General features: G+C 31.5%; 1 protein-coding gene across 1 annotated transcript; it reads left to right on the forward strand.

The window, feature by feature from the left end:
* The first annotated feature begins 4,646 nt into the window (after nucleotides 1-4,646).
* Nucleotides 4,647-11,075, forward strand: LOC149424850 (uncharacterized). Its single transcript, XM_089650831.1, has 5 exons — nucleotides 4,647-4,788; nucleotides 5,696-5,861; nucleotides 6,091-6,145; nucleotides 9,012-9,139; nucleotides 10,854-11,075. The coding sequence occupies exons 2-5, from the start codon at nucleotides 5,712-5,714 to the stop codon at nucleotides 10,935-10,937; spliced, it is 417 nt and encodes a 138-aa protein (XP_089506957.1). The 5' UTR covers nucleotides 4,647-4,788; nucleotides 5,696-5,711; the 3' UTR covers nucleotides 10,938-11,075.
* The last annotated feature ends 281 nt before the right edge of the window (nucleotides 11,076-11,356 follow it).

Here is an 11,356-nt window from a genome sequence, read left to right on the forward strand (position 1 = left end):
CGCAAAACTATTCCCTTCAAACACATTTTATTTTATTTTTAGTTGTCTTGTATGTACGTACGATCTTCAGTATTTTCAGTAAATGTGGTGAAAGAAATTTAAATATTTAATAGGTTGGCTAGCTATGTCTATAATATCTTGATCTAGTCCAGAGTGGTAGCTCTGGTAAAGGACCAAATTTGAATAGCAAGATCAAGAAAAAATACTTTCCAATCTACCCTTTACTCAACTCCTTCTCTTCCAACTATCTTCTGGATTACAACATATTCCAATGAGGGGTACCATAGTCCCACTTGTTCCAGACGGTTGAGAGCAGTTGGGACTTTTGTGCGGTATATTTAAAAGAAAACATCACGACTCCGTTCTCCGGTGCTGGCGTTACTGCCTTACATCCATAGGCCCTTCTTATTTACTTTATTTTGTTTATTTCGCAGAAGAAAATGTCTAAAACCCAACCAAGCTTTTATAAGATTTTTTTCAAAATGTCACTTTTAAAATTAAAGCATTATTTTGATATATTTTATCAGTATTTAAAAAATTGTTTTTTAATTATATATTTGATAATTTTACGTCCAACTGGGCTTTTACATGCATTTCTATAAAAGACAATGTATTGTTTATTAAGTCGCTAGTAGGTACGCGTAGTCTTTAACATGTATTAAAATATCACATTTATATGAGCACTATTCAAGACAAAATAATAAACTTTACACAAATTCAGTAAAAACTGAAAGTTGTGAAAAACATTGGCCATGAGGGTGTGCACACATAAAATCTCCTTCTCAATAGCTTAACAACAGTCAATAGAATGAATACAATGTAAGACAACACCGTATGCTCTTAAGATCAGCGAGTTAAATTAAATGTACCTGATTATATAAGTTAGGTGGTAATAAATGATATTTTGAATATTTTTTTCTTTCTTTTTTTTAAGTTAAGAAAGTGAAATAAAAAATAAAAATAATTTAGTTTTGCCACAGATTTTTCTCGTAATAATTAAACTAAATAACTGACCATCACGTCATTTCCCAGTTGGGGTACGCAGAGTAGATAGACCGCCACACAACTTTGTCTTGGCAGACACTCCTTGAATATATCAAATTCATATAATATCATCTCATACATACCCTCCCGTTATTCGGACTCTTGACGTGATCTGATTAAAGTATTAATGATTCACTTGTTCGTTTTGTGTATTCTAATTAAAAAAATCAGTATTAAATTAATTTGATGTCCTTACGTATCCTATAAATTGTATTTCTAGAGTGGAACAAATCACTTCGTTAACTGAGGTAGTACCGTAAACTTTAACGATAACCCGATGGAAAGAATCATTAAATTAGTACCTCCCGGAGATGGAGAGAATAGTGCGAAGTAGTTTTCAATTAAATTAAGAGTTTGTTTAGTTTTATTGCAGCATTATTACCAACTGTTTGTATTCTGGTCAATTAAAATGAAAGCTTTCTCAGCTCTTAAGCGATTAAGGTTAAATTTATTACCCGGCATCTCGAGAAGTATACGCTGGATAGTGGTAGCTGGACCCAGGAAAGAATTAAGTATCGCCTATTATTCTGTTCCGCGAAGGTAAACTGCAGTGAGGTTGATTCTCCGGTACTGGACACCTCCGGGTAACGGTCATAAGATGTTTAAAGTTTTCCAACTAGGATGTGTTTTAATTAAATGATTCTGATACTAAAGACAACTCCTTTATATATTGGAAAATTAATCGAGTGAGAGTAGAAATGATATTTGACTTATAGGTGCTGCTCATTGAATGATTGATACTGGATATAAGAGTTTTATTTTAATTTTAATGATAACAACAAACAAAAATTCCCAAATAATGATGCAAGCTAGATGACTTGACTTACTAATTTACTTCTTCCGTATAAAAAGCCAAAAATTTTATTTGTGCAAAGAGGAGATGCAATATGATTGAACCCGTGGCACCTATGTTATATCCCAAGGTTTGTATATTGCTCTCAATTATTTTCAATAATTAAAAACTTTTATCTGAGTTCATCCGTTGCTTTAGTCATTAAATCTTCCTTTTCAGATTTTTTTTTGCTCAGTTTTCATAGACGAAAAATCTGATTGGAGTACCTACTTTTCCGCACTCCGAGTGAGAATATTTCTCGCGTAGTTTAATGTGACATTGACAGGTCAAAGAGAATATAATTTCCGGTGCTAGTATAGCCCTAGGCGACGGTCTACGGCACAGAACGTAATGCACGGTTATCAAGACCTCACCAAACCCGATAGCGGACGAATAAGGTTTGTTTTGATCATTTAAAAATAAAACATCTAACCCAAATGCGAATCATTCATTAAGTGTAATTCGAACGACCACTTTCACTAATCAACACGTATTAAGCAAATATTTTAGGATTCTCATCCACTGTTATTTAGTTAATGTATGGTTTGTAGTAGGTTCTGGTTTGAATGATACGACGAGATAGATTACTTCGTTCATGACCAACCGAGTACAAGATTATGAATACATGTCTACTAACTAAGAGCTAAGATGTAAGAGTTATCTCTACTTACTGCATCGACTGTGATGCTCCGTATACATCCGCGAGCCGAACTGCCGAACTGAACCTCAACTTATGGGAAAGAAATGAAGCAACCGCAAATGGCGCAAAATGCCGCTTGAAGTTGCTTCGTTCGTTTCCCGTAATTCGTTGTACGGTACGCGTTTCGGTTCGAAAATGTATACGTACAATGTATATGTCTATCATCTGTCTCTCTCGCTCCACACTGACAGAGTCAAACACATGACTTTGTTTGTCCCACAAGGATTATGTTTAATCTATCTTTGTTTTTTAATGTTTATTCGTGGAATGCCTTTAATTGGTTCATTAATTGCTTAACAATTTTAACCTTCGGGAAAAAAAAGTGACATTTTCCTGGGGTATAAAAAGAGCAGAGGTCAAATGTCAAATGTAGGTCATTCACTATTCAAACGTTGTAGAGGACATGCATTAGTAATTGGCGCTAGAAACCATCCCCTTAAAATGGACACCACTGCTGACGAATCTGCTAAAGTGGTGGCATTGCTGCAATCATATTGCTCAGCAACTAAACATAAACCGATTTGCCAGTCTACGGGTTTTCTAATGGTTTCAAGACTCTGGTGGTTTCATCCGGAGGCGTGGCTACGACGCTGCACATTCAAAAGAGACCATCGCTTTATTGCCTCATAATATTTTGCAATGGGTGCGATTTTTGTGACGCCGATTGCATATATATATATATATGGAAAAACATAACATGTCTGTTTCAGATGGTATTCAGTATTGTTTTATAACCAACCCTTTTAATTAATTGTTCGCATATTCGAAATTCCATTTTACTAATCCGATATTTATCTCCTGGCATATTTTTAAATGGTTTTGTGATTTGATGTATTTAATATGTATGAGGTGCGTTTATTTACATCAGGCGAACAATTTTTTTGTATACCCGTAAGTTGCCAGAGATACAAAATAAAAATATTGACTTGAATACTCTTATTCTATATATTAAAATGTTTTAAAATGAGTGTTAGTAAACATTCTGTAATTACTTTTAATAATAAACTAACGTTTACAAGACAAGGATTTTATTCATCGCACAAAGGATAACATTTTTTTATAAACAATAAGTAGTCGCCTGAAATATGCATACAAATTGAAAGTATCTCCCGAGTACAAATAAATGCCGCCGACGGGAATTGAACCCGCACCTTCTGATTTTCGGTCAGGTGCTCTGGACCAATGAACAAATGTAGATATAATATGTCTCGACCCCATCTAGTGGGAAAATTAGCACTTACAAAGCCTTTCCTACCAAATAAAGTTGGTTGTTTACAAGTGAAAGATTACAATAAGCAGTAATTGAAGTACTAGTACATATTGAATTAATTATTTGCGTGTTGGAAATAAGCCGACGTAGCTTGTACGTAGCTAAGGTGGAGTAAATTTGATACTTGCTCTTTTGGTGTTTTTACGAAATAAACGCACGATTTTAACCATGACCTGTCAGTTTGTCCGCTGATAATAAATAATGATGAACATTTCAAAGCATAAAATTTAAAATGACGCTGATCATTGGTTTGAAGGCCTCATAATGTGATGAAGATTGAAATATACCCAAGAGTCTCCGTTCTACGGATTGGTAAAGAATAGACAAAATCGAGATCGGTATAATGAGAGCCCACAGATCCATACATGTATTTGTATTGGAGCCTGCAAACAGTGCAAACGGGTCGGGGGGCGAGAGAGAGCGTTGCGATGTAGGTACTCCCGTATAGAGCTAGCGGTAGCAGGTTTCCGTGGCCGCCGATATCACATAACAAATTTATAGTTTTCATTTTTATCAACAACATTTATTTTAGTTAAAAATGAACAAAATATTCTAAAGATTTTATTATTTAGGCACATTGGTGATTGACTTGATTCACAATCGTTGGTTTTTTTTCATATAATACTCTTATAATAGTCGTCTTATAATTATTTATCTTATAATTTGACAATGATAATAACAATCAGCGTAAATGCGAAAATTAAAATCTGACTGTTTTCTAAGCTACAAGCTACATTGCTTATCTGTCGTATGCAGAGATCATGCAATATAATCAAATCAAATCACATTGTCCTGTTGCAAAAACAACACCGGTAGTGAAGTTTTCCGTGTCGTTTTTTTATGTCGTAGACGTTTTTAAATGTAATCATTGACATTTACTCCATCGCATTTATTATGTGATCGGCGTTTATCACATTTCACCGTAACAGATTTCACAGCAAGGTAATCGACACGTTATTCAGAATTATATAACTTTTAAATGACAATGATACGTTACATATTGTGTCCGATTTGAGTGAATCTTATATTTTTTCAATTTTAGATAGTGACAATGTGGTGATTCATGGTGGTTTCATGATGATGTTTTTTAGTTATATTTTTATTTTTATCCCTTCAGGCCTCTGGCATAATGACCGTCATATTTCATAAAGTCGGAGTAATTGTGCGCATTTCTGCTTCTCAATAAAATCCAAATAAATGTGATATTTCTGAACGTATCAAAAAATTGAAAACTGTTTTTGAAAGTAATATAAAACGCTCAAATAATATTGTTTTGAAAAATAAACATATCATTGTTACAAATATTATAATTTTGAAATCAAACATAACATTGTTTTAATAATATATCGCCTTACATTGTTTCGTTTAAACGCTGATATACTCGTAAAAATACATATTTTATAATACAAATATACTATCAACATTACTGCCACATCACTATATTGTCGTTTCATATAAAAATAATTCATAAAAAAATCATACAGTTTCTTATTTTTTGCTCTTATTGTGGTCAGAACCTTTGGTTTCACAGAGGAACATATTTTAATTATTATTTAGTTAACATCAGTATTTGAATATAAAGTTTTGATTTTTTTTTCTAAAACTGTTCATTTCATATTTCTAACTATGACGGTAATGGAGACAACGATTTCTATGGAAAAAACGAAAAAAAAAATACTCTACGGGTATTTGCTGTTTGTTCCCAAAAACGAACAAAGTAGCCTGAGGAGTTTAAATTAGAATCAACTTATTAACGATGAACAACCGGTTAATCTTATTGTTTTCATATATTCTTGACTGTTACCGGTAAACAACCAAAGAATCTTATTTTTTTCTTGTATTGTTGCAGAACTGATTTATAAGAGATGGATTCCGAAACACCAGATATTGCGCAGGTCGCATTATCATGTTTATTAATACTAGCTGTTTGTAAATTATTGAAATCGGCGATGACACTATCTTGGATGTTCGTGAAAATATTCACCAAATTGGGAGCCTCACTTTTCTTTATTAATGTAAGTAATTTTAAAAACTTGTAGTTTCTTCTCCACTTTTTTTTTTCATGACAACAGATTTCAAAATTGCATAGTATTTTAATTTTATTCACTTTAGTTATGTATAATGTAAACTTGTTTCTTAAAATATTTAAAATCTTCAGTGCAATAATAATTACAAAGATTTTTCTTTTCCGAAATAAGAATTATATTTCTGCAATAAGAAAAGTAATTGATTTTGTTTTCTTAGGTGGCGCTTTATTTATTGTCCATGGACCCTTCCGCAGTACGAAAATTTAAGGAAGGTTTGGTCATTTATTTAGAGAAAACTGCTTGCATCGGCAGAACAACATTACTGATTTTTTTTTGGTGTCCGAGGTTAAAATTCATTGAACTCGGGAGGTATTTCTATATAATAGATAGTCAGAATAAAAAAAGTGGGTGTGTCAAGCCTACGCAAGACAGAAGTGAAACTTCTAGTATTCTTCTCTCTCTCTCTTTTCATTTCATTCTCTCTTTTTTTCTGTCTATTGACATATTTATAAGTAGCATGTGATAAAAAAAATTAAAAGTTATAAAAAAAGAAAAAAAAAATTAGTTAAAGCGGGGATCGAACCTCGGTTCTTCACGACCACAGTCTCAAGTTTCTCAAGTCTCAGTATCAAGTTTCACTTCAAAAATACTCGATTATTTCAAAGGCCAAGATGTATTCTACTCGAAGTATTTAATTAAAGCATCTGAAACATTTTTAGGCGACCAAATTTTCAAACCAAAAACACATGATTTCGCATTACTACGTATGGCATCGCCTTAAAAATTAAAATTAAATATCAATGAGCAATGATAAAGAACTCAAAAAGTGATTCTCATAGCAATTAAATTGATATAAAATCATCTGCTTATTAACAATAACTATTTTTATAAAATACATTGATAAAATGAATCAAATAGTTTATTTATTTTTAACCAATCTACCTTTCGATCATCAGAAATGACATTATTATTATCTTAATTAAGATTCTGCCGGTAGATTTCACCCCTTTACATAATATTATTCAATGGATAAAAAAACATTAAAAGATTCTGCCGATAGATGTCACCCCCGTAATCAATATAATTAAATAGATTAAAAAATATGTATTTATATTCTGCCGATAGATGTCACCCCCATAAACTATATAATTTAAAATTAAAAAATATTCTGCCGATAGATGTCACCCCAGTACAAAATATAATTTAAATGACGAAAAAAATAATATGAAAAATAAATAATGGTTAAAATTACAATGGATTAAAAATTTGAAAATTTCAAAGAACAATGACTACAAACAATGAGTGATAAAATTGACATTCAACTAAAAAAAAAAATAATGTGCGATGGCCGAGAATCGAACTCGGATCAACTGCTTGGAAGGCAACTATGCTGACCATTACACCACCAACGCCAGTTGTAGAGATGAGCTAAGAAGCATTTATATGTTACTTCAAAACTTTTACTATATCAAATGAACTTTAATCGGTCCCGCATTTTCGTTTCGGTCATGAGTTGGTTTTACTCCGGTCCAAGAAATTGCATGACGCGCGTAAAGAAGTTTCACTTCAAAAAGACAGAAAACTCCATCGTTTTAAGGTAAAACATTGAATTGTTTGTGTGGAAAACAAAATCTTCAAGGGAAATATATTTTTGTGTACGAAAAACACAATGTAATTCTTAGAAAAGGAAAATATTTTGTATTAACATTGATCAGCATATAGAATCACCTCCTTAATTAAGTTGGTACTCCCCTGAAACCCTGAAAATTATAATGTTTTGTTATAAATGTGTACGTATTTGATTGACGGGAAACATACTATGCACTGGGGGAACATACACATAAGTTACAATTTTTATTTTTTGAGTCCATACTTTAGTACACATTGAAGATCACGTGTTTTTTCATCAAATAACCTCATGCGACTTATAAACAGGAAAAAAATTGCCAATCAAAACTTTAAATTAAGGAAAAGAAACAAAGCAACCGCTCGCGGCTTTTTGTTCTGTTTTTTACGCAGCATTAAAATATGTTAAAAGTGTCATTTTGAGACTGTAACTATCACGTACTATATTTTATATTCGATGAAGGGAAAATAAAGGCGTAAGTCAGTCTTAATGTTGACATTGTTAAAATAACAACTCACAAAACGCAGGAAATGACTATATTTTTCATCATCGTTACATTTACACAACCGACAGTTCAAACCAATTCTTGTCAGTTTTTTATTTCTCTCACATTTTTATCAAAAACAAATATACGATGCACAATTCTTTTCTTTAAGCATTTAGGTATCATAACACACTTGATAGGCATAACACTTTGGCACAGAAACATAACGAAATTAAGAAAATGAAGTTATTGTTTATTTTAATACTCGTAATAGTGGGCTGTAAGACATTATTTTCGAGTAATACCAGGTTAGTAGATTATTTTGTTTTAACAGAATCAGATCAAAGTAACGTTGCGTTGTTTAGTAAAGGTAATGTCGCATTGTTGAACGAACAAGCAATGTGAACGTTTCTTTATATCTGGTTCATTATCTCTTCGAATAATACATTTCAAGTTGATAAAAATCAACTCAGTTGGTTGACAGTCCGTTAGAGAAGATACTCACTGCGCATACGTTATATTATGTATCTTATCTTACGTATTTTATAACACGCAACTTATCAGACTTATCTTATCATTGCGTTAATAAAATGGTCTGTATTTTGAATCGAAGCATCTCAAGTGGAAACGAGGGCTGCGTTTAGTCCATACAGACGTATTCCCCTATTTCCTTCTTGGATTTTGACACTAGTGCAAATATTTTTTAATGTAATATACATACCTACCACTGGCATTTATCTAGGTTTTGCAATTTTTATATGTTACTTCTTAGGTATATAAGATAAGACCCTCCAAAAATCCTGAAAATTGCATAGTTTGAACCAGTGGCGGTTCTTGATTTTTGGGTGTACTAGAGTACTAAAATTATAAAAATAGCATTTCAGATGTTGTTGAAGCTAAAAACGATGTTTTTATTTTTTTTCGAAAAATCGATTTGTTGTATTAAGACTTTCATTACTGATGTTTAGTCAACAAAGTAATCTTATACTTGATTGTATTTGCTCATTGTTTCTTTTTATGTTTTCAGATTTCGGGATACCGATTGACATAAGATGGTTGATGATATTTTTAGGATCATTTCTTCTGGTTGGGAAGAATATTATGAGCCAAAAACTCATTTTAAAACAATGCATAGTAGCATTCATCTTGCTCGCGGTAAAATATTCTATAAATGTAATAATCTTAAATTTATATGAGGTTATTTCATCTTAACGATCGAAAAAAAAATGACTTCAAAATCTTTATTTCAATTTTTTTTCTTTATCTTTTTTTAAAAATAAAGACAAACATTTTGGGTTACGAATAACCTGATGCTATTTGAAAAATTCCTACTACCACCACAGTAAGCGGAAAATGTTGCTTGTGTTGTGATGGAGGAGTTAGCTTGCCGAGGAATTGAACATACCGTGTCGGGTGCAACCCAAAACCGATGGCAACTCAGCCACTGACCGGTCAATAATCACTTTAGATCAAATGTGGGGAAAATTTTAATAATAAATTCAAGATTAACACCTCATTCAAAAGATTTCTCATAACTGATTTTGATTTTGAAATATTTATTGTTTTTGTGTTTAGTTCGTAGAACTCCATTTTATTTTTTTATAAATTTAATTTAGATTAAATTTGATAATATTATTATTAAGTTCTGCAAGTGTTTTAGTTTTTTATTATTGTGACAGCTGTTTCGGCTTACAAGGCCATTTTCAAACTGTGGTTAGTCCACATTGAGACGACGTATTTATACTATTTCAAATGTAAATTTTGAAGGTGCATACATTGATTTATTACTAGTTACACCGATGACAATATGATCTATTGTTGGTTAAACCAATCTATGTTTTCCCCTCAGTAAATGGTAATGAGTTCTTAATTATTTACTAATGACTTTATTGCTATGAATTATTTGGGTGCATTATACTGCTTGGGTTTTGTGAAAATACTGAGAAGTGGTGAGTAAATTATTTTCCGTACTTTATTAATTAGTGTTATGTTTGGGTCATTCGATCGTTTATTGATTTCTAATTGTTCAAGTAAATTTAATCTAATGCCCTTTTTTCTATATGCAATGGTTTAGGACCCTTGTTGTTAAGTGGGGTATGATTATTCACCAAGAGATGTTCTGCGAATTTCGAGGATGTGTTTTTATTATTCTAACATCGTATATGTTCTTTGAATCTAGTTGAGAATGCCCTCCCCGTTTTTCCGATATAAGTGGCGTTACAATCGGCGTGGTCACATTTTAATTCATGCACCTTCAAAATTTACATTTGAAATAGTATAAATACGTCGTCTCAATGTGGACTAACCACAGTTTGAAAATGGCCTTGTAAGCCGAAACAGCTGTCACAATAATAAAAAACTAAAACACTTGCAGAACTTAATAATAATATTATCAAATTTAATCTAAATTAAATTTATAAAAAAAAAAAAAAAAAAGATTTTGAAACTTTACCTACGGTTCAATGGGATCAATGAACTATTAAACCTTTGCTTTGACTTTAATTTGAAATTTGAATTTATGTTAATTTTAATTTAATTTAAGTGAATTTTAAAACTCTTGAAACGTTGAAATAAATTTGATATTTTCCAACGAATTTTATGTAACTTAATATAGGGATAACGATAAGTATTTAACTTTGTTATAATATTTTTATAACAGAAAAATAATTTAATTGCCAATTTCAAAATTTAAACTGATTTGTTGAGAATTAAGACTATCCTTATTGATTGTCTTTATTATTATAATTGTCCCGTGATTTTTCGCGGGTCTAGGCTAGTCAATTAATATTAAATGAAAAGCTAAAAGCACTGCAATGTTTTCAGATTATTGGTTTTGTGGCAAATTAACATAATGTTCTTATTTTTTCAGTTATTTTACACGGACGTGGGAAAAGGATTATACAAATTACTTTTGGATAAGAGATCAGAATATTCCCCAATTTTACTCAACTAAACGGCTAAATTAAAAGTCATGGATGTGATCCTATAGTCAAATTCAAATTCCAATAATTTTTTGGTGGCAAAATTCGGATTTTCAACTGCACCAGAATTTGTTTTAAAAAACCCCTTTTCGACTTCTAATGACAGGGCCACTAATGGAGTCTTACAAATTTAATTAGACGAAGATATACTTTGGAATCTTTATACGAAAAGAATTGAGATAAAATAAAATATTATTCCACAAAATACTTTGTTTTATTTTTCTGTTATTCGTTTGGAAAAAAACCTACCTGTGTTTTTTTTGTTCTTACATATTCTTATTTGTTTTTTACATTATTAATTTGGAATTCGCTGACCTATTCCATTGATTTTTTTTTTCAAATGCAAAAAAAGTCACCAGAGACAAAATGGCATCCACATTTTGTAGATACT

This window comes from Hesperophylax consimilis, chromosome 3 (assembly GCF_061612785.1).
Source record: "Hesperophylax consimilis isolate HC1 chromosome 3, BYU_Hcon_1.0, whole genome shotgun sequence".
In the NCBI taxonomy this organism is placed as follows: domain Eukaryota; kingdom Metazoa; phylum Arthropoda; class Insecta; order Trichoptera; family Limnephilidae; genus Hesperophylax; species Hesperophylax consimilis.